General features: G+C 47.4%; 1 protein-coding gene across 1 annotated transcript in view; it reads right to left on the reverse strand.

The window, feature by feature from the left end:
* Positions 1 to 2,732: 2,732 nt before the first annotated feature.
* HECW2 (HECT, C2 and WW domain containing E3 ubiquitin protein ligase 2) overlaps positions 2,733 to 23,715 on the reverse strand; it is a 300,474-nt gene continuing 279,491 nt past the window's right edge. Inside the window, exons 23-29 of the mRNA XM_060256888.1 lie at positions 22,760 to 22,858; positions 20,212 to 20,341; positions 16,758 to 16,904; positions 14,661 to 14,775; positions 13,046 to 13,131; positions 9,808 to 9,920; positions 2,733 to 5,677 (exon numbers count right to left, since the gene is read on the reverse strand). Of these exons, the coding sequence (XP_060112871.1) occupies positions 5,566 to 5,677; positions 9,808 to 9,920; positions 13,046 to 13,131; positions 14,661 to 14,775; positions 16,758 to 16,904; positions 20,212 to 20,341; positions 22,760 to 22,858 (802 nt within the window). The 3' untranslated portion in view covers positions 2,733 to 5,565. The remainder of the gene's footprint in view (positions 5,678 to 9,807; positions 9,921 to 13,045; positions 13,132 to 14,660; positions 14,776 to 16,757; positions 16,905 to 20,211; positions 20,342 to 22,759; positions 22,859 to 23,715) is intronic.

Genomic DNA, 23,715 nt, shown 5'->3' on the forward strand with positions numbered 1-23,715 from the left:
TCTTGTCGAACCAGTTTGGACACTTCCGGAAATCTGAAAACTGGTAGAACCAGCACCAATTCTGAGAACTGGCACCACAACAAAATGGCGGCCAAGTGGGGGGGGGGATCACAAAATGGCTGACACACGGGCTTGCAGTCCAATCACAAAACATTGCCGAGCGCCTTGATGGAGGCAGCTGTTTCTAAATGGGTGCTCCCTGTAGACACCAGGATGATGTCTGCTGGGGTTGCCAGCCTCAAGGTGGGGCCTGGATTACAGCTGATTTCCAGTCCCCTGCTAAAAAAATGGCTGTTTTGGAGGGGGCGGGGCTGCATGCCATTACATTCCACAGAAGTCCTTCCCCCTCCTCAAAATCTGCCTGCCCCACGTTCCACCCCTAAATCTCCAGGCATCTTCCAACCCTACTGCTGGGCTCTTCTGAAGCACCTCCTGTTCCAATAAAGTGGAGGAAAGCCAGGAAGGGTTACTTTGAGAAGGTCAGGGGTCATTTCGTAGAAAAAGAGGTGCTGGAGCTCATTAGCACAGCGCATTTGCATATGCCACACACCCCCTGGCATCACCGGAAGGTGTACTAAATTCGATCAGCTCAGCATCTAACTTAAAAGGATTCTTGAATTATAATGGTCATTATAAAACCTTACTCCCATCATGCTTTTTCAATGACTTTCTCCTATATGGCCACAGTGGCATGATGATGATTTCCATCTGCCTGCTTTATATGGTTTGGTTATTTCCCCCATTTTTTTGGGGGGGGGGAATATTAGAAAGTTTGTCAAATCTTAAGAGTACAGCAAAATTCTCACGGGGGGGGGGGGGGTGAACAATGGAGCCCAGAAGCAAGTTTTTTTTGGGGGGGGGCAGGAGAAGAAAGAAGGAAAGGAAAGGTCCCCTGTGCAAGCACCAGTCGTTTCCGACTCTAGGGTGACATTGCTTTCACAACGTTTTTACGGCAGACTTTTCACAGGGTGGTTTACCATTGCCTTCCCGTCATCTACGCTTTCCCCCCAGCAAGCTCGAACCTCGGAAGGATGGAAGGCTGAGTCAACCTTGAGCCGGCTACCTGAAAACCCAGCTTCCACCAGGGATTGAACTCAGGTCGTGAACAGAGCTTAGGACTGCAGTACTGCAGCTTTAACACTCTGCGCCACAGGGCTCTTTATAGAAGAAAGAGCACAATAAAAAGAGCCCTGTAAGCTCTTGGAGGATTGGCTACATCAGGGGTGTGTGGCCTAATATGCAAAGGAGCTCCTGCTAGAATTCCACCCCTGGAATTCAAATGCTGCAAGCACCTATTGGCTAGTACTCGTTTAGTATTTCATGAGAATGAACGGCATGCTCTCTTACATAGGCATCACTTTTTTTCCATTCATTTTTTTTTCTGCATGAGGTGGAACACTCCCCACTGCATCATTCCAATAAGAGCATTCACATGATCTATTAAATTTGGGAAGGGTACATAAGAGAAGCCATGTTGGGTCAGGCCAATGGCCCATCCAGTCCAACACTCTATGTCACACAGTAGCCAAAACTCAGGTGCCATCAGGAGGTTCACCAGTGGGGTCAGAACTCCAGAAGCCCTCCCACTGTTTCCCCCCAAGCAGACAGAACATCAGTGCCCCAGACAGTGTTCCCGCTAAATCTTGTGGCAAATAGCCACTGATAGACCTCTGCTCCATTTTTATCCAACCCCCTCTTGAAGCGGCCTATACTCGTAGCTGCCACCAGTTCATGAATTCCGCAAGTTAATTAATCGGAGCGAAGAAGGACTTCCTTTTCCCTCTTCTAAGCTTAAAGGTAAAGGCAGTCCCCTGTGCGAGCACAGTCGTTTCTGACTCTGGGGTGATCGCATCATGACGTTTTCACAGCAGACTTTTTGACGGGGGTGGCTTGCCATTGCCTTCCCCTGTTATCTACACTTAACCCCCAGCAAGCTGGGTACTCATTTTACCGATCTTGAAAGGATGGAAGGCTGAGTCAACCCTGATCCCTTCTGCCGGGATCAAACTCAGGCCTCTCAAACCATTTTTGGGAGAGCTTCTTTTTTTCCCCCTTCTCTTATAAGATCAGAAGAGCCCTGATGGATTTGATGTGCACCCAATCCAGCATCCTTTCTCTGCACAGCCAACAAGAAGGCACAGAGCCAGAGATCTTTCCCTCATGTTTCCTCCTGGCTCTGAGATTCAGAGGTTTCGTGCTTCTGAATGTAGCGATTCCGCTCAGTCTCCATGGCGAGTAGCCATTGATAGACTTCTCCTCCATGAATCTAGCTCATCCCCTTTGAAAGCTGTTTCTCCCTGTGGCCATCACTACATCCTCTGGCAGCGAATTCCACATTTGAATCATTCTCTGTATAAAGCTCATCCTGAACCAACTGCCCATCGGTTTCCTAGGATGCCCTCGAGTTCTAGTATTTTAGAAGACCGGGGGTGGGGGGGGATTCTCTTTGTCAAGTCTCTCCACCCCATGCATAATTCTATAAACCTCTATCATGTCCCTCTGTAGTCCTCTCTTTTCCAAACAGAAAACTCCCAGACTCTCCAGCCTTTCCTCCTACGGAAGGTGCTCCAAGCCTCTCATTGTCTTGATTGCCCTCCTCGGTACTTTTTCCAGCTCTGTAATGTCCTCTCAAAGTTTATCTAGAAATGTCTCCTTTATCTCTAAGAGGTCTGATTGGTACAAGCCACCTAATGTCCTACCAGTGATAGTAACTAGAAAATAACAGAACCTACTTTTTAATTTAAAAAAAAAAATTGATGAATTCATTTATTAGTTTTCAGTTTTACAAAAGCGGACTTTGAACACACCTCGACAGAAAAGAAAAACATCTCCCCATGTCAAATAATGACCGGTGTTAAATTGGATGAATTCCTATATATTAATATACCCAAAGTTAAAGGAGGAGATTTAACAAAATCTGACGGAGTTCAGTTAACCAGATACAGAAAGTAAAATCTCCCCCTACGTGCGCACAACTTTCCTTCCTGCCTACCATCTCCTCACGCGGGTCTCCATCTTGGGTCTTCTTTAGTACTGATATACTGAAATAATGTTTTAAAACTAACTTCCTCAGTACCTATCCAAGCAACATCGTCCTCTTATCTCATATTATCCTCAGTTGAATGTCCCGATGAAAGGTGGGCTGTCCCTTTTGTTTCCCAGCTTCCTGATAAAACATATTTTACCAGAGGTTTTAATATCCGGGCCAATGGGCAAGCAGTTACAGAGCACTGCTTATTTTCTTGCATCGCTTTGGAAAAGGACCAGTGGGAGGTGGACAAGGTTCTATTTATGAAACTCTACCGTATTCATTAATTAGGTTGTTTTCGGCAGGACTCGTTCCTTCTGGCTGACCTTGGCCTATTCCCAGCTTTGTTCTCCACCCCAACTTTGGCCTATCTTGCCGACAAGAAAGGTACAAAAAAAGCACGTCTTCCCTTTAAGCCACTGCTATTGCCATTATGGCAAGCTTCAGGTGAGTAGGAGGCTTTTCTCACGACGGTGACTAGTATGAAGAGCATGCGTGAGTCATACATCGGCCACGTGGATGGAAACTCTGAGGTCACTCCCCATTTCAGCTCTGTCTCTCAGTGCCAGGGCTTGCAATACATTGGGCACCGTGTGGAGGGAGGGTTTGTGACTCAGCGGCAGAACCTTTTGAGTGCAGAACCTTCCCGGGCACAACCCCTGGAATCTCTAATTGAAGGACTGTGTGTTAAGACTATTAGCCAGAGAACCTAGAAAGTTGCTGTCAAGTCAGTACAGTGGAGGAAGACAAACCGTTCCTGTTGCGACACGTCAAAGAGGCCCTCGACTGTGAGAGATCCTTGGGAGGGACAGAATCAAACGACGTTTATATATATCTTTCTAAAATTTAAAGTGTGGGGTGGGGGAAGCTTATTTGACATGGTGATTCATGCTTTTCAAATATACTGTAAAAAAGTAGTTCATTTTAATAAACATTGATAAGAAATCACTCGTGAAAATGCAGGCTTTTAAAAGGACACTACAAGCAGTGTACGTCTCAGAGATGGTTTCACCTCTAAACGCGAGCAGAGTCAGTACTAAGCCACGGTTCCGACGCTGGCCGTCTTCTTTCTCCAGGTCCGCTGTAGCGCTTTTAATTGTGCTGTACAAATAAAAAGATGTTGCAGGGGAGAAATACGAAACATCTCTATTCAACTCTGTTACATTAAGTTAGTTGATCAATTGGGGGGGGGCAAGAGGGGAATAAAACACATCCGAAAGAAATGCATATCACACAGTATTACGCGCAGTGATCTTTTAAAAAATTATTACTGAGTGTGCACTGTCCTGATATGATCGACAGACATGGCACTGTGAAGACAGCTCAGTCCTAGAACGGCTCGTTCCTGTCGATTTGGATGCATGATGCTGTTTCCTGCCGGTCAGATCGCAAATGTCCCCTTTGACTTTGGTACAATCAGTGCAAAAAAATAGTTTCAGGAATATTTTTACCCTTATAAAAATAAAAGGCATATATGTATATATATTATTATTATTATATTATTATTATTTCCCTTGAGAGTGCTGAAAGAATCAAAACACAAGAACAATACCTATTTAAGCATGGACAAAGTGAAAAGAACAAAAGAGTATCTTGCTCGCTGATTTCTCGTATCTACACTCTAAGGAACAAATTCGCGTGAGCCTATAAAAATAAACAAAAGTAGTCAATGTAAGAGGTTTTTTTTTTTTCCTTTTTCCTGATATGTTGTGTTTTAAGTCTAGTTTGTTTCATTTAAAAAACACTCTTCATGCAGTATAAAGCATAAAACCCATCGTTATTGGATTCTCTTATAGCGGTTTATCTCTTGGGGAACACATTGTCCGCATATGCATTTGTACGAGCTGCCACCCGGTCGCCGCCCCATATTGCCAACAGTCCTCAATATTCTTCATGAGCCCTGGAACATTGATCTCTATGGTGCACCACATGCAGGCACTCATAGGCTTAGGTCTAGCATGTATAGCATATTGATACTATTTGTATTGTATATGACGTAAAGTAGTGTACCCTCGGGGAATAACTTCTACCGGATTAACAACGAAATAGAAAAAGGCCAGTATTTTTGCACTCGGCTTCCTACAGTTTAGCGGTGGGCTGATAAACGTTCGCCTTCGTCCATTTTCAAGTACTTGTTGTGTATTGGGGGATGGGGATCCATTTCTGAGATTGTAAAAGTTCTGCAGAAGCCCTGATGCTGCTGATCGCACACTGCCGCATCTCCTTTTTCGTTTCACTTGCAATCACAAATGTTGAAAAGTTCGGGAAAAAACAAACAAAAAAAAGTCAATTGCTGGATTGTTGGTTTTCTCCGAATACCTTGGCTTTAGGGCACTCTAGTGGCTTTTGCTGTGCCCTCCCTGAGCACACGTTGGTTGTTTGTCAAGTCACTGTGCCTTAAAATGCAACAACAGATTTTCCTCTAGGAAAATGCCATCCAAACATTCACATATTCTTTGAGGAGGATCCAAACAGGTCCAAGGTGCTGAGCCCTTGAGTCCAAATGTGCTTGTTTCACTGGTCCAAATGTCCTTGTGTCACTCGAGTCCAAACGTGCTCGTCTCTTCCACGGCCGTCAGCAACTTCTCGTACAGCATGGAGAATGATGGGTAAGGGGGGAGATCCAGACGATTGAAACAAGTGTGAGCCCTGGGTGGGAGGGAAAAACCCAAGTCATGAAAATAATCAGGGAAATGAACACATAATACTGCCTTCTACTGAATCAGACTGTTTGGTCCATCAAGGTTAGTATTGTCTACTCAGACTGGCAGCTGCTCTCCAGGGCCTCAGGCAGAGAAAGGTCTTTCCCATCACCCACTGCCAGATCTTTTAACTAGAGATATTGGGGATTGAACCTGAGGCCTTCTGCATGCCACGCAGACGCTCTACCACTCAGCCACAGCCCTGCCCAAACAGATGCTTCTAAGAGGTTTCTTCATCAAACCCTTGGATCTTATGCCCAGGTTAAAAAAGTAGAACTCCAAATGAATTGCTGGGGGAATCTGTGATCATTCCCTGTCTCTGTTTCTAGTTGTTTCTCCAACGGAAGAAGAAGAAGAAAAAGATATTGGATTTATATCCTGCCCTCCACACAATCTCAGAGCGGCTCACAATCTCCTTTCCCTTCCTCCCCCACAATAGACACCCTGTGAGGTGGGTGGGGCTGAGAGAGCTCTCCCAGAAGTTGCCCTTTCAAGGACAACCTCTGCCAGAGCAATGGCTGACCCAAGGCCATTCCAGCAGCTGCAAGTGGAGGAGTGGGGAATCAAACCAGGTTCTCCCAGATATGAGAGCTATGGCTGATCCAAGGCCATTCCAGCAGCTGCAAGTGAAGGAGTGGGGAACCAAACCAGGTTCTCCCAGATAAGAGTCCGTGCACTTAACCAGTACGCCAAACTGGACTGGGATACAGCGACAGTCCCTCTGAAGAGACCCATCTGAAATCTTGGATCATGGCCATCTTCCAAAACTAGTTTGCCAAAACTAGTTTGCAAAAGGATGGGATTATTTTAAAAAAGCTTAAAGAAAAATGCCTCTTACAAAAGCTGTAAGCTGGATCACTGATAGAAGTCTATCAAAGAAGCAGCTCTCCTGACTTAACAAGGGCCTTCTCCAAGCTCTTCTGCTAGAGCAGCAAAGACCTTTCTCAAAGGTCTGCTAATGACTTCTGGCCATGGGGCAGAAGCAAAGTGAACACGGTTGTTATTCTTTCCACTGGATGAAAATCCCAAAGGCTGTGAATGCTCAAATGTTAATCTCCTGATAAAGAATCACGGCTCATTTTGCTTGCAGCCATGCCTGCCTCTGCCATCTCCCTCCGCCCACAAAGAATACAACCAGCGATGGCTGGAGGGCACTTTCAAGCACCCACATCCCTCTTTTTTTTTATCTCCAACGCTCTGGAAAAGAGAAGAGGTGCTGCCATTTGCTCATCCTCAGCAAAACGAACACAAGGAAAGCTGCTAGCAAAATAACACTATTGCCTTTGTTGAGAGGAGCAAAGATCAGCAGATCTTTTTTGTACCATAGAGTCACAGAAGTGAAGGGAGAAAGGCTCCCCCAGAAGTTTGCCTGTATTGGGCGGAGGGCTGCCCCAGGAGTCTGCCTGTATTGGGCGGAGGGCTGTCCCAGAGGTCTGCCTGTATTGGGCGGAGGACTCCCCCAGAAGTCTGCCTGTATTGGGCAGAGGGCTCCCCCAGAAGTCTGCCTGTATTGGGCGGAGGGCTCCCCCAGAAGTCTGCCTGTTTTGGGCGGAGGGCTCCCCCAGAAGTCTGCCTGTTTTGGGCGGAGGGCTCCCCCAGAAGTCTGCCTGTAATGGGTGGAGGGGGCACCCCCAGAAATCTGCCTGCATTGGGTGGCGGGGGCACCCCCAGAAGTCTGCCTGTATTGGGCAGAGAGTCTCTCCCAGAAGTCTGCCTGCATTAGGTGGAAAGGGGTGGTGACAGGGCAGTCCTGATAGTAGGCATGTTGTCTCCCAGCTCCCAGAGTCCTGCTGTTGGAACTGAATTTCCATCCCACAGACAGAAAAGCAGCCGGATGCAGGTTTTCCTTCTCCCACGATCAGAAGGCACAGCACGGCCCATGAAAATAGCTGCAACGGCTCTCATTTTCTGAGGATGCTAGGGAATGGAACAATCTTGTTCTACAGAATTCTTGACATATATTTATATATTTAAGCTAAGTGTGCTCTTCTAGGGCACAGTATGTAAACGCTTGACTCTTGCGGCAGCTGATAAAGGTAAAATGTTATCTTAGCTCATGGCGACTTCGTGCCCATATAACTTTGCCTTTCAGCAGAAGTTCATATATCGTGCCAGTTAAAGTCAGCCTGGGTCCAAAGTCCATATAAAGCTCAGCAGCTAAGTTCATATATGCAAATGCAAACAGCTTACACTGGCGATTGTATCACTCCCCTGAAATAAAACCCTGCAAGGATCAATGTCATCCTCAGTGAGCCTCCACAGAACAATACCTTTCAGTCAGCCTAACACAACCTGGGTTTGAATCTCCACCTGACCAATCACTAGGTTGCCTTTGGGCCAATCTTTATCTACCAGCCTAACCTACCTCACAGGGGGTTGTGACGCTACTGGAAAAGAAGGGGAGAGGCACAGAGGCAGCCCCCCCGAGATCTTTGGAAGAGAGGCGGGATTAAGATATCAACAAATCGATAGATAATAGCAGAAGTCCTGTACAGGGTTGGAGCTCCTTTGCATATTAGGCCACACCCCTCCAATATAGCCAATCCTCCAAGAGCTTACAAAAAAGAGCCTTGTAAGCTCTCGGAGGATTGGCTACATCAGGGATGTACGGCCTAATATGCAAAGGAGCTCCTAGAATTCCACCCCTGGTCCTGTAACACCTCAAAGAGTAACAAAACGCATGTCTTCGATCACCTCTTCAGACAGCAGTGACTCCCAAAAGCTCTCAGCCTGCCACAAATTTCGTTAGTCTTTTAAGGCACTACAGGACTTTGGCTTTGTTCTACTGCATAAGAAAGACCAACACAATCTAGATACATAGATATTTACCACTGTCAGACAGTGGACTCAACAAACATTAAGATCCTACTTTAACTCAGTGGCTCCCAACCTTTTTGGCACCAGGGACTGGTTTTGTGGAAGACAATTTTTCCATGGGGGGGGGCAGCTCCGGGGTTTTTGCCGCTGCAGGCTGCCTCCCACCCACACCCCATTCCTGCCACCCATGGGGGGGTCTTTAAATTGGGGGGGGGAGACTGGGGCTGTTTCTGCTGCCTCCCCACTAGGTGGCCAGGTGCCTTGGAGTGAAGCGGCATTGCCTCTTTCATCCACCCGGGTGAACAGGGGTAGTGTGGCACCACGGCCCAGTTGCTAGCAGTCCATGCTCCGGGACCGGTCTGCGGACTGGTGGTCGGGGACCCCTGCTTTAACTCATCTGTTCCATTTTTTATCCTGCTCAGGAGCTCAGGGCAAGACATACGGATCCCCTCCCTCTCATTCTGGCCTCTGTCGGCTGGTCTGAGAGATCACAACTAACTCAAGGCCACTTAATAAAACTTAACGACTGAGCCGGGGCATGAACTTGGCATGAGCTCCGCACTCTGTCAACTACGAAGTTGAGTCCACATCAGTTTCTACCGGTCTAGTCACCTAATTTGCAGGGCATTTTCCAAAGGTCTTTAGACGCTCACTGCTGATGCTCCTTGACTTTAAACCTGAACTCGCCCCCTCCCACCCCGGCCAGCTCTGCGCCGTGTTTGCATAGCAGAGCCTTTGAAGCTGGTACCGCTGGAGGCAGAAGGTGTTCTCCATAAAGGGCCCAGGGAGCTTATGAAAACAAATCGCTTTCGTTCTGCCCAGAAAGGAGGGCGAGAAGGTCACTCGGATCAAGACACAGTGGTTTCTTCAAGCTGCGCGTGCGGGTAGGCGCCTGAGGGGTTGTTATCTCACACTTCGTTTAGTTACGCTCTCGTATGCACACAAACACCTTCAAAATCATGCTCTGGCTGGGACCGAACACCACCCCAGCACTGTTCAGAATCAAAGACCAGCTATGCCCTGTGTATGATCAAAGGGGGTGCCGAAATTATTTGCATTAGCCGCCGCTGTGAATGGATGGAGTTTCCTTATCACAGTCTCCTTCATGAAACAGTGTGATGCAGGTCGCTGCAATTCCTGCTTTCCAGAAGAGAAACAACTTGGTTTTATTAATTAAGATGGTATGATTCCTTCAGAGAGACCAGGGCTCTGACTCGGCCCATAGATTTAGGTTTCTTAAAACACCTGATATTATTTTACCTGGGCAAAGCGGTGATTTTCCCCCATTTTTCGACACAGAATCTTCTTGGTCCGTTGCTCCCTCTCAGGGACGCAAAACCTTCATAAGGGATACTAGATGTGCCTGTAACAAACTGGAGGCAAAAGCAGAACAGATTAAGTAACTATTGCACAAAACAGAACTTAGATCTTCTCGTGTGCTACTTTAAAAACATCGTTGAATTCCTATGTATAAATCATGGTCAAATCTGGGTAAAAAGGTAAAGGTAGTCCCCTGTGCAAGCACCAGTCGTTTCCAACTCTGGGGTGATGTTGCATCACAATATTTTCGCGGCAGACTTTTTACGGGGTGGTTTGCCATTGCCTTCCCCAGTCATCTACACTTTCCCCCCAGCAAGCTGGGTACTCATTTTACCCACCTCGGGAGGATGGAAGGCTGTGTCAACCTTGAGCTGGTTACCTGAACCCAGCTTCTGCCGGGATTGAACTCAGGTTGTGAGCAGAGAGCTTGGACTGCAGCACTGCAGCTTTACCATTCTGTGCCACGGGGCTCCTTAAATGGGGGGGAGGGAGTAAATCCCACATTATATTCATGCATCCATCTTTATTTAAAGCACTGAGTTTCTCTGCAGAGCTCAAGGTAGCTAGCGAGATAAACAGATTCCATAAATCAGGATACATAAAAATGCATACAACCAAAATTTAGAATCACTGCTTAGGACTGCTTTAATGAAATGCTGTCCTAAATAAAACCGTCTTCAGTGGTCTCCTAAAGATCAAAAGTGAGAGGCCAAGTGCACCTCCCTCCCTGTGGAAGTTGTTCCACAACTGCAGGTTTGCCACTGAAAAGACCCTTTCTTGCATGCCCACCCGATCTATATCCCATCCATTCCACTCAAGACAGCAGTCAAGATGATACCTAGAAGGACACATCAAGCCCACTCAATGAACAGGAGCTACAAGATGGGTGTTCAGGCCCTCCTGGAGAAAGGTGATTCTGTGGGACTTCGTGAGAAGAATCCTACAGAGGGTATTTTCCAATGGAAAAAGCACCTTCCTGGGGCTTTTGGATGAGGCCAGAATCTATGAATAGTTTCAAACGTTGTACTTACATTTCTCGACCAGCATCCAAGCGATGCTGTATGAAAGTCCCCTTCGCTTTCAAAATGGAGGGGATTTTCAAAATACACAAAATTCCCTTTTGGTCACACTCATGCCGCTCATCAGCTCTTTGAATTTCTCCAGTGGAATCTCCTTGGGGGATTTGTAGATTTGTTTCTGTACATCTGCAGTACTGTGATCTGAACTCTCTGCTCACGACCTGAGTTCGATTCCAGCAGAAGCTGGATTCAGGTGGCCAACCCGAGGTCGACTCAGCCTTCCATCCTTCCGAGGTCGGTCAAATGAGTCCCCAGCTTGCTGGGGGGAAAGTGTAGAGGACTGGGGAAGGCAATGGCAAACCACCCCGTCAAAAGTCTGCCGTGAAAATGTTGTGAAAGCAACGTCACCCCAGAGTCGGAAGCAACTGCTGCTTGCCCAGGGGACCTTTCCTTTCCTTTTCCCAAGGAGTTCCATGTGATAGGAATGGTTCCCTAAGGCAGGGTAAGCTGAGACAGGTCAGCCGGCTGCTTTCACAGCTGAACAGAAGCTGAACTTGGGTAATCCTCGGCCAACATTTTAACTTTTAACATATAGTGGCTGCACGCTGCATTTATGGACTGCTGTTTTAGTTCCTCGCTGGCGAAAAGACCATTTTGCTAGTCTGCTTTTATTTCATGCAGTAACAGATAGACAGTCCAGCCTTTCTTGTTCAAGCATCCGCACTTTCGTTCATTCGTTCACTCTTGCCTGTACAAGGACGGCCTGTGCATAGAACCATACAGTATACAGGAGTTCAGAAGTCCAACCCACACGCTATCTCTGCAGCACGGTTTGTGGACCGAGGCTGCTTCACCGCCGTTTCCACACTGCATCACTAATGTGTAAAAGTATCCATCTTGGGGGCCCATGAGCTCCATACAATTAGACTTGTTCAATTCCAAAGCCATCTGGTGACAATGTTGCTCATCTGAAAGACTGCTTTGGAATCAAACTATGGTAATCTAAAAAAGATGCAGGATGGAATTTTGCAATATTTCAGATAAGTGACTTTTCCTCTTTCCTTTTCTTTTTTTTTAACAGACAGAGGTTAATTCTTTGTTTGCAGCTTTGTTTGCTGTCCTCCCCCCCCCCCCACACACAGTTTCGTTATTTGCGTTTTGCAGAACAGAAATAAGTGAGAACAAAGAGAAGGGTGATGTCAAAGCAAACAGCCGTTCTAAGCAGCTTGGAGCAGCAAGAGAGAAAGAAACTTCCCCCCTTGCCCCTCCCCTCCTGTGGCGGAAACACAGGGAGGAAATAACATAATGGAAAGACTACCGGCTCGTACTAGAACTGGGACTATTAAAAAAAATTAAGGCTAGAAAAAGACAACGGCAGGAGGGAAAGAGGAGGACCCAACGTGAGATGGATTGACGCCAACAAGAAAGCCACAAAAGTCCTGAGCTTGCAAGACCTGAGCAAAACTGTTAATAATAGGGGATTTGGGAAGACATTCATTCATAAGGTTGTCATAATTGGGAAGCATACTGACGACAGTTCACACACACACACACACACACTCCCTCTAGGCCCAGGGCTGCCAAGTCCCTCTGCCACTCTGGCGATGGACTCTTCTCTTGTGCGTACTTTTTGTGGGCGACGCAATTATATCACCCAGAAATGATGTCATTGCACTGCACATGGCACACCATGGATGCTCTAGGATTTATAGTAAAACTCTATGGTACCATGGAGTTTTACAGCAAATCCTAGAGAGTCTGCAGAGCAACGTGCCCCACGTGATATCACTTCCAGGTAATGTCATTGCGTTGGGCACATTGCGCTACAGACACTCTAGGATTTGCTTCCAGGTGATGTCATCGCGCAGGGCACATCGCGCTGTGACAGGGCCATTTGAAGGCAAGGATCCCCCCCGGCAGCCTGCTCTGTGCTGGCAGGTTGGGCCCTCCCCCAAAACCACAGGATCCCCTACCCTTGGCAGGAGCTTGGCAGCCCTGACACACTTGCTCAAAGAGAGACAGAAGCACTCTTAAATTTATCGTTTCCTCTGATAACTGGTAAGCATCTTGAAGGAGATTTGAGAACAATCGAGCCATTCGTCTGCTTCAAGGTCATACACTGAGAGTTTTATCAGCCTAGTTTTTCACACATCTCTTACCTGCAGCAGCCTCAGCCGCTGTTCATTGTTGAATCTCTCTACAGCGGCCCAAAACCATCGGATAACAATGTGATTGTCGTGGTAGCCTGTTGGATCCGAACAGAACACCCTGTTAGTGGGGCCCGCTTTCCTGTGACAGACGGACTGCTGAGATTTACATGAACGGAGGAAGAGGCTCTTAAATTGAGGCAAGCCACTGGCCTATCTAGCCCAGTCTTGTCTACTTTGACTGGCAGCCGCTCTCCGGGGTCTCAGGAAGAGTTCCTTCGCATCACCAACAACTTGACTCTTTAAAAAAAAGAGTCTGGGACCCTGGGTGTATAAAGGCAATATTGTACCACTGAGCTGCAATGGGATCCCATTAAAGAAGAAGAGACTGGATTTGTACCCTCCCCTTCGCTTGGAGTCTCAGAGCAGCTAACGATCTCCTTCTCCTCCTCTCCCCACAACAAACACCCCGAGAGAGCTCTTTTGAGAACTGCTCTTGAAAGAACAGCTCCGAGAAAATTGTGGCTGGCCCAAGGTCGCCCAGCAGCTGTAAGTGGAGAAGTGGGGAATCAAACCTGGTTCTCTTGGATTAGAGTCTGAGCGCTTAACCACTACACCAAACTGGCTCTCTGATATACCCTAATGTAATAAAAACTGAGTCCAGTGGCACCTTTAAGACCAACAAAGCTGCAGTCGAAAATCCCATTTCCCAAATGTATTACAAATGCAAGTGAAGATTCCGAACCCCACACAATCAGTTCCGTGAGTTGGCCTTCTCATCTACTTCTTGAGCGGCACCCTCGCACCGATGACACAGGGCAAACCACTTTGGAAACTTGAGTTGACACTCTAAAGAAGTTAACAGGAACAGCCACTGGAGTTTGCTTCACAAAGCAATGTCAAAAGACGCACACTGAGAGCACGCATGCCCTTAGGGTGCACCTAAAGAAGGTCCCCTTTTAAGCTTTATGTATCAATATGAACCGATCTAAAATTTTAGCCATTTTGCTTCCTCTTGATTTCTAGAAATGGCTCGTTATCATGCTGGGTTCGTTATCATGACAGCACCCTCGGACGCCTCAGATGAATTTTTTATCAGCCATCTGATCTTAGCATATTTCTCGGTTACCCGGGAATGAACACCAGATGTGAACTAATTCAACCACCTCGGTCACAGACACATCTCTGGGAGATGTCGGCTTCTTGTCTTTCACCAGAGGGCCTAACTTCTTCTAAGCCCATCTGCAATGAATCACAGCCGAGCATACCTTTATACCTTGGATTAACCTACGCGCTCTTTTGCCTGTTACCAGCTGTGCCATTCTGGATTCTGCCCCTTTTTATCAAAAGAAACGCCTGCCCCTAATCCAAAAGCTAAGTGGAAAAAAACCAGGTCTTCTGAAGGAAGTTGGGGGGAAAAAAACCCACCCAAACACTCGCTTTCTAAAATTACGTTGTGACGGATTAGTCTCGAAAATTAAATTAGAACGGTTTATTGAAATCTCTCTCTTTTTTTTTCTTCCTTAAAAGAAGTCACTTTTTTTGGATAATTCCAAGATTCGCCACCCAAGCGATCTGAAAAGAAAACCTGACCGCAACACAAACACACACATGGAGAAGATCTCACCTCCTCTGTACTCGGTGTTGTTCCGCCAGTCGCTTAAGTCGATTTCTGCCGTGCCAGCAATAACCAGCTCCAGTTCTCTTGCATCAAACACAGAAACCAACCTGGCGTCGACGACCTAGGAAAGAAAATAAAATGCATCCGTACAGAAGCGTAGCAGCAGTCTCTCTCCATCTCTGCACAAAGCTCCCTTTTGGGCGAGGAATGAAGACTGGGAATGTTCCAATAAGTAGTCTCCAGGTTTTAACAGCTCACATGCGGTGGACTGGCACCAGCACCTGTGCGTGCAAGAAGAGCAGAAATTCCCTGCCTTCCGCTCCCCACAGCAGTTCTAACCCTTGGGAATGTCGATTCTCAGGGTCACGGGACCAGCACAGAGTAATAATTGTGTGAGTCAAAGGGCTGCAGCAAGATGGGGGGGAGGTGTTGTAGCGCACAACTTTCATGCCAGCAGCTCACGAAGTAGAAGTTTTGCTCACAAGACTCTACAGCTTAAGAGGGAGCATTGGTTAGAACCCAACTTGATCCATCCCAATGTTTTTGTGGAAAACCAACATTTTCTTTAATATTAAAAAGCAGCCCCATCGTCACCCATCTCCAATTTGGGGCAGAGCTGCTGTTCTGGGGCGCATTTACTTTCCCCCCTCCTCAACCACAGAAATCACCGGAGTGGCTATTAGTCTGCGTAGGTTCTTTCCTACAACCTCCCACACCCAGCTTTCCTGCACACAGCTAAAATTCAATGCCCATAGGAGAAATTGTCTCTGAAAAAGTTCATAGGAAGTGAAGGAGGACTCCTCAATCATCAACACCAGCTGGACCGGCAATCGATATAAAACTTTTTCAAAAGCTGACTTCTTTAACCTTGACCAATTCTTGTAACATCAGAAGAACTAAAAACCAACGGGCACACAACTGCCTCCAGAAGTCACAACAAACATTGATAGCATTTACAATTGGGCATGGCTGTGTGTGGGAGGACTTCCCTACTGTATATGTCTTGCAACGACTGTGCTTCCAGTATCTTTGGAATTTATGTGAGGATGTACTTTTGTTGTGATTTATTTCATTATTGTAAACTTTCTACATTAGACTTGGTTTCCACTTTGTAATAGTTTTAATTGCTTTATTTGGTCACAGTTTTGTTTGTGATTTGCAATATGGTGATTCCTCGATTGTTTTTTTCTATTCACGATGAATACAGCAGGTAGAATACCAATAACAAGACAACGTTTAGTACAGATGTAATCAGTTTTGGGATAGGTGTTGATCCTGGCTCTCTACTCAACCATGTAATACATTTTCCCCCTGTCAAGTGATTGCTGATTTATGATGGTCCTGCAGGATTTTCCAGGCAGGAGACGTTCCAGTGTGGTTTCCCCTTGCCTGACTCTGTGTCCCAGCCCTGGTTGTCATGAGCCCTGACGAGGGGGAGTCCTGGAAGAGTTGCCAGCCAGTTCCTCAGCCAAACAACCAGCAGCTGGCCCATCAATCACTCTTTCCACATTCCAGGCACCAGTGTCAGCTGTTGACGATCAATCTCCTCCAAGCTCTCTCCCTCCCATCTCAAGAGTTTGAAGCAAGCTCTGGAAAGAACTTTCAGAGCAAAGACATGAGGCACGCCGATGCTTCAGATCTCTCAGCCCTGAGTTCTAGCAGAGTCGCTGCCACCCAGGGAGCAGGCTGATTGGGGCTCCCATGTAACTCCCACCCAGGACCTGGTAACCTTGTGGAAGCAACAAGTCTATTCTCTGGCTTGCATCCCCGCTCCTTCCTGATCCTGACCTGCTTGAATTCCTTGGCACCCAGACTCTTTGGCTTTTGGACACTGACTTCTGATTCCGGTTTGCGATTCTGCTTTGGTAACTTGACTCCTGCTTGGCTTCCTGGACTTTGACTTTGGACTCCTGCCCTGCCTGCGCCCTGAGAATGTGACACGGTATTCCTCGGGGGGGTCTCCCATCCAAATACTAACCCGGGCTGATCCTGCTTAGCTTCTGAAATCTGACAAGGCGGGCTTAGCCTGGGCTATCCAGGGCAGGGGTGTGTAACACTAGAGGCATTTAATATATTAAACACAGAATTCAGAAGATTTTTTACCTCATAGAAGCCACGTACGAGACTCTCCGTCTGCTGCACGACCCCTCGCTCAATCCTCCATTTCACCATCCTCTCGATGTACTCCTTTTTGTTCTTTTCTGTCACAGGGATGTTGGCACCCCCAGGCTTCAGTTCCCGCTCGGTTATCTTAAAAGCAAACAGCAACCGGGAGGTTACAAAGAAAGAGGGGGGAAATATTCGGTTAACAATAGATTCATGAAGTTGTGCTCGCTGACTACTGAAGCAATGAAAACACAGGAAAGCTAGATCATCTGAACGTTGCTCTCCTCCGAGCAGATCTCAAGGGTGAAGCAAGAAATGCGGTTAAACGAGAGATGCAAGATGGACTTCACGGTCTGCAAAAAGAGACTTTACAATGAAGCTTCTTAGAATCTCTAGCGGAATAGTGTTTCAAAGCTTGTTCATCACAACGTGTATTACAACAAACTTATCAATGGCACAGAAAATATAAAGTCCATATAGTTAAAGTGCAAAGTTGTCCGAGTAAGTTAAGTCCTTATCCTATTCAAATCCAACGAAGGCAAACAACCATGAAACCTCTCAAATGAGTAGGTAAAAAAGTGCTTGTGCTGATCCTACGAAGTCACAATAAAGTGCTTGCAGTACAGTGCTTCAAATCGTATAAAGTGCTTCATCCTTGTATTTTCTCAGAAATGACAATTCATAGGTGGATTGGACGCGTATTCAAGCCTCTAACGAACACCGTTGATTTGTGAGGTCATTTCCATCTAATTCTTCCTCAGAAAGGCATGACCTCAAACCACATCATTCCAAAGTGGACATCCAAGTCTCAAGTACCAGTCTTCTGGAGAAAAGTGCATTAGTTACCTATATTCATGGATTTTTGCCTAGTTGCATTTTCCATATCTTGAATGTCTCTTTATACGCTACCTGGGGGTCGGCAACCCTTCTGCGCACTGTGAACGAATTCTCGTTATAGTGCACTAGTTACCTATATTCATGGAGTTTTGCCTTCTACCTTGTCACCTCCAGGTATTGGCAGGAGACCTCTTTTGATCACAGCTGATATCCAGGCAAGAGAGATCAGTTCACCCGGAGAAAATGGCTGCTTGGAAAGGTGGACTCTGTGACATTATACCCTGCTGACTTCTCTCCCCTCCCTAGGCTCCACCCCCAAATCCCCAGGTATTTCCCAACCTGGAGTTGGCAACCCGAGTGCACAGAAGATAGATCAAAATGAGTAGTCGCAGGACTTTTTTGTAGCAGGAGCTTCTTTGCGTATTAGTCCCCACCCCCCTGGTGTAGCCAATCCTCTAAGAGCTTACAGTAGGCCCTGTAAGAAGAGCCCTGTAAGCTCCAGGATTGGCTACATCAGGGGGGTGGGGCCTAATAGGCAAAGGAGTTCCTGCTACAAAAAACAGTCCTGGGTAGTCGTGTTAATCTGTCTGCAGCAGGAGAAAAGAGCCAGAGTCCAGCAGCACCTTCAGGGCCGGCTTGCCCACTAGGAAAATTAGGCATTTGCTTCGGGTGCTGGGAGGGGGGGCACTGAATTGGGCTCTCCCCCACTCCCCGTACCCAAGACAAATGCCTATTTTCTCCTCCCCCCACCCCCGCTTGTCTGCCAGCTCACTGGCCTTTCTCGGCAGCGGTGGCAGCAGCGCTGGGAGGCAGGCCACCTTCCGCGACCCCCCCAAAGGCGTGCTCAGAGGAGTGACGGCAGCCTTCCCTTCCCTGCTTGAATGGGCAGTACCGCATTCTCTCATAAGAGAGCGCCCGACAAGGCTTCACCCCCCCTCCCAGTTCTGGGGGGACCGAGGCCTTGTCGGGCGCTGTCTTGAGAAGGTGGTACTGACCATCCAAGCGGGTAAGGAGAAGGCTGGCGTCATTCCTCTGAGCGTGCTGGGGGGGATGGGTGGGTCTGGAGTGTGGCGCCACATTGCTTTGCTGGAAAGAACACAAGAGAGGGGAGAGGAAGGGAAGGAGGGGGCATGGCACGGGAGGGCAAAGAAAAGGGAAGGGGTGGTGGGGCATGGGGCTGCGGCACTTGGCAAATCTGCCTGGGGCACTGCGAACCCTCGGGCCAGCCCTGGGCACCTTCAGGACTGACAAAATTTCTGGCAGGGGAAGAGTTTTCAGGATCACTGAAGAACTGAGCAGGCACCCATGAAGCCTCCTCCCCTGCCACAGATTTTGTTAGTCTTTAAGGTCCTCCTGGACGCTTGTTCTTTTTTCCTAGTGCACAGCAGTCCTGCAAGCCAACTCCCGCCCACCCCGCCCCAGTTTAAACACATGCCTTTGTGAAAAACACCTCCCTTCTCGCCTTGCTGGTGCTGTGGAGTGGCAGCTGTCAAAAACCCTTCCCACACGGGCTGAGTTCCACATCACTGGGCAGATCACTTGAATTGTGTGCTTACGTCCCTCGACCGTACTCTTGTCTCTTTCGGTGCCACCGTTTCCAGCATGGGTAGCAACCCGTGTAATTACTGCTAGCATGCACAACTGCGGTGATGCAAAGCTGTGGCCACATGGATGGGGGTTCATTGCACTGGAACAACAATGTGCAGAGAAGCGGTGATCCCTCCCCCAGCCGAGGGAAAAGTCTGTTTGCCGTTCACTCAGTGAGGGAATTCTTCTCTCAGGGAGTGGCCACCACATAAGCCCTTTTCAGTCATTACGTTTCACCACATGCATGATGAGAACGCATATTTCACTATCTCCATTTTGTCTGAAAGGAGCAATATCCATACTTTTGGCATCGGTATAGGCATGCCAGTCTGTAGCACATGCCCCCCGCCCCCATCAATGTTCCCTATAATTTCACCCTCTACTAAATGGAGCACCTCACATCCTGAGTGACTATAACAGGGGTGGCCAAACTTAATTTATGTAAGAACCATATGAAATAAATGTCTGATCTTTGAGAGTCGCAAGACATGAATGTCAGATGTTTGAGAGCTGCAAGACAGGAAGGAAGGAAGGAAGGAAGGAAGGAAGGAAGGAAGGAAGGAAGGAAGGAAGGAAGGAAGGAAGGAAGGAAGGAAGGAAGGAAGGGAGGAAGGGAGGAAGGGAGGAAGGGAGGAAGGGAGGAAGGAAGGAAGGAAGGAAGGAAGGAAGGAAGGAAGGAAGGAAGGAAGGAAGGAAGGAAGGAAGGAAGGAAGGAAGATGGAGAGAGGGAGGAGGGAGAGGGAGGCAGAAAGAAAGCAACTTTAAATACATTCTCCAAGCCACTGGCTGGCTTGGCGAAGTGATTTAAAGAGACAAATGCCTTCTCCAAACCAGGTATTTCCCTTTATATCTCTACATACAACATTTATCAACATCTTGAGAACATCAATGTGACTTGATGGGGTGGTGGGTGGAGAAATGCACTCAGACAACTCAACAACACAACTCTCCCGTTATCCAATACAAGAAAGCAAGACGTCTTTTCTCTATTAATTTTTTTTTCTGGTTAAGGAAAAAGGGTGCACACCTGTCCAAAGACTTCTTCATTTACAGTGAATGTGAGATCGAGGATATCATGTATATCGTTGTCTTTCATCCACTGCAAACTCTGGTGGAACTCCTCATCAAGGTATTCCAAGTCACTCAGGTCGCACAGTCTAACACAAACAAGAAGAGGTTAGAGAAATGGAGGAGACAGCAATGGTTAAGGAGGAGGACTTAGGACATTCTTGCAACCTAGTGAGAACAAAAAAGAAAACAGCTGAAGAGCCGTTACGGAGACATTCCTTTGGGTTTGCTTTATTTCCTCCCCAAATCTCTGAGTCCCCCCCCAAAATCTCTGAGTATCTTTATACCAAGAGAAGATATTCATCTACACATTTTTCTTTGTGGGGCACGTGATCTAGACTTATTTTAAAAAATATCACCCATCTTTTCTTCTCCATTCCATGCTATTTTAAATGAAAAATGTAGATAGCAAATCCATGCCTTCCCCCTGCAAAGGCCCATCAGGAATTGGCACCCTCCACGATCACAAGGTTATCAGTGCCATCTTTGTGTGGGCCCCTTTGCCCAGGCCTATAATTCTTTTTGCGAAATTGTAACAAAGCCAGTCTCTGTGTGCCAGCCGGCCACAAATATCGCTCCTCTTATTCAAGCTACTCTTTTAAGGAAGCTTCCTAAAACACCAGCTGCTCAAAGAGAAAAATCGTTTTGTAAATTAGGATGATTCCAAGTCTTAACAGATTCATCGCTCGCATTCTATCCCAACATCACTGAAGGGAAGACAGCTTCAGAGGGTTGCGCCCTCTTGCTCCAGGCAAACAATTAGACCGATTTCGCTCTAGGGCTTATTCCAGGTGGAGAGCCCTTTTGCCCCAGTGCTTCTCTCGGTTTTTGCACAAGCTGCCCAGAGCCACAAGTTGGCCTGCCGCTTTTCCGAGGCAAGCAGAAACTGCTTGGAAGAGGATCTCGCTTGCTGCGGAAAAGCACCGCGCTAACTCACAGCTCCGGGGCAGCTGGTGCAAAAACCGAGAGAAGCGCCGGGAGCAAAAGGGCTCTTCACCCGGAACAAGCCTATTGCGAAATCGGTCTTAGATTCAAGTCCAGTAGCAACTTACAGACCAAAAGAATTTCTAGGCTATATGTTTTTGAGAGCACCGACTCTCAAGAGCTTACAGGATGGACTTGAGTTGTCACAAAAATGACTTGTTGCTTTCCACTGAGAGCCCAGCCCTGTGCAGGGTGCTAAATGGTGGTGAGGGGTCTGGAGACCAAGTCCTGTGAAGAAAGGCTGAAGGATTTGGGCATGTTTTGCCTGGAGAGGAGGCGGCTGAGAGGTGATAGGATCCCCATCTTCAAGTCCTTGAAGGGCTGTCCAATAAAGGATGGTGTGGAATTGTTTTCTGTGGCCCCAGGAGGTAGGACCAGAACCAATGGGTTGAAATTAAATCAAAAGAGTTTCCAGCTCCACATTAAGGAGAACTTTCAGACCGTTAGAGCAGTTCCTCAGTGGAACAAGGAGGTGGTGGGCTCTCCTTCCTTGGAGGTTTTTCAACAGAGGCTAGATGGCCGTCTGACAGCGATGAGGATCCTGTGAATTTAGGGGGAGGTGTTTGTGAGTTTCCTGCATTGTGCAGGGGGTTGGACTACATGACCCTGGAGCTCCCTTCCAACTCTATGATTCTAGGATTCTTTGATGCTATGATTCCAATTAGCAAGTGGGGAAGCTTCTGCGAAGACTCAGGACTCAGCAACTGCCTTCCTCGTAGGCATGCATCCCTCTAATTGGCAGAGTTGCTCCCTCAATTGAGCTACCCGCAGGGGTGAGTTGGGCAGGCTCCCTGCTTGTAGCTGTCCTCCTCTTCCTCTGCTGCTGGGTCAAGTGCAGGGAATGCTGGCTCAGGCAACCTCACAGAATCATAGAGTTGGAAGGGACCTCCAGGGTCATCCAGTCCAACTCCCTGCACAATGCAGGAAAACCACAAACACCTCCTCATCAGTTCACAGGATCTTCATTGCTGTCAGATGGCCATTTAGCCCCTGCTTAAAAACCTCCAAGTAAGGAGAGCCCACCACCTCCCGAGGAGGAAGCCTGTTCCACTGAGGAATCACTCTGACGGTCAGGAAGTTCTTCCTAATGTTGAGCCGGAAACTCTTTTGATTTAGTTTCAACTCATTGGTTCTGGTCCTACCTTCCGGGGCCACAGAAAACAATTCCACACCCTCCTCTAGATGACAGCCCTTCAAGTACTTGAACACAGTGATCCTATCACCTCTCAGCCGCCTCCTCTTCTGGCTAAACATGCCCCTCCCTCAGAAGTGCTAGAGGGGCCAGCTATGAGTTTGGCTGCCAACTTGGGTGGGGGTCCCGCCCGGTTGTCACTGCCCATGACAGAGGCTGCAGAAACCTGTTCTGTCACCAGTTGATGGTCTCATTTCATTGCCTCACCAATAAGCAGGGGAACGCCAAGGGTGCTATCGGAAGGACTGACTTTTGTGGACCAGAAATCTACAGTTGATTCACTCAAAGTGCTGCCCCTTTTCGGGGAAATTAGAAAAAACTGTCTACTCACATTCTGAGCAGGGCTTTATAGAACGGGCGTGTAAAGAAGGCATCTAACAAATACTGATGGATCAGGGCGAGGCCAAGGATTCGGCCGCTAAACCGGAACCTGCCAGAGAAAAAGAAATCAAGAGGTCACATCTGATCTGTCATTAGTTCAACTGGGGGGAGGGGGAGAACCAATAAAAGTTCAATTAAAAATAAAAAAGACCAAGATCTTTTACATGGTATCTTTGAGACCAATTTCACACTAGGCCTTTAATCCTGGTTTAGCCTTGTCCCCAAGCTGACGTTCTGCACTAGAATCAGAGAAACCAACTCGGTGACTCTATGATTTTATTGCAGAATGTCAGCTTGGGGACAGGGCTAAACTAGGATTAAAGGTCTAGTGTGCAATTGGTCTGAGTGTTTATTTATTTATTTATTGTAACCCAGTTTTTCTGTTTCTCCTGCTGTTTCTTTACTGTGTTGCCGCTTGCTTTTCCTTATCCTCGAAACTGATGCTGGCTGAATGGTGATACGTTCGTTGCCAAAAAGCCCCGAGACCAAATAAGAACCTTTTCCTCGGAAGGAAATGGGTCACTGCCCCCTCCCCATTCCTTCCCCTAATCTGTATTCATGGAAAGAGATGGGGTCGGACTGAGATCGCCTGTCATTGACTGACTGGACTCCCAAACAACATTCAATGTTATTCCGCATTTCACGCCTGAAGCGCTGATAAAGGAAGTGACTGCCAGAATTCTCGTACAAATGCGAAGCCTGAAGGAGTTGGCATCCAGACACCACAGAGCTGCGTTCGACACACGACAGAAGGGAAGCAAACAAAATGGGCCACAGTGGCACGAGCAATTTACTCCTACGATATCTGATACTCCACATAAACGACAGGAATCAGGAAAGGAAGTCTACTGCTGTGGCTGGAGTCTGGCAAAGTCTTGAGAGACTTGGATACAAACTCCCACTTGG

Source organism: Heteronotia binoei, chromosome 16, assembly GCF_032191835.1.
Source record: "Heteronotia binoei isolate CCM8104 ecotype False Entrance Well chromosome 16, APGP_CSIRO_Hbin_v1, whole genome shotgun sequence".
Classification (NCBI taxonomy): domain Eukaryota; kingdom Metazoa; phylum Chordata; class Lepidosauria; order Squamata; family Gekkonidae; genus Heteronotia; species Heteronotia binoei.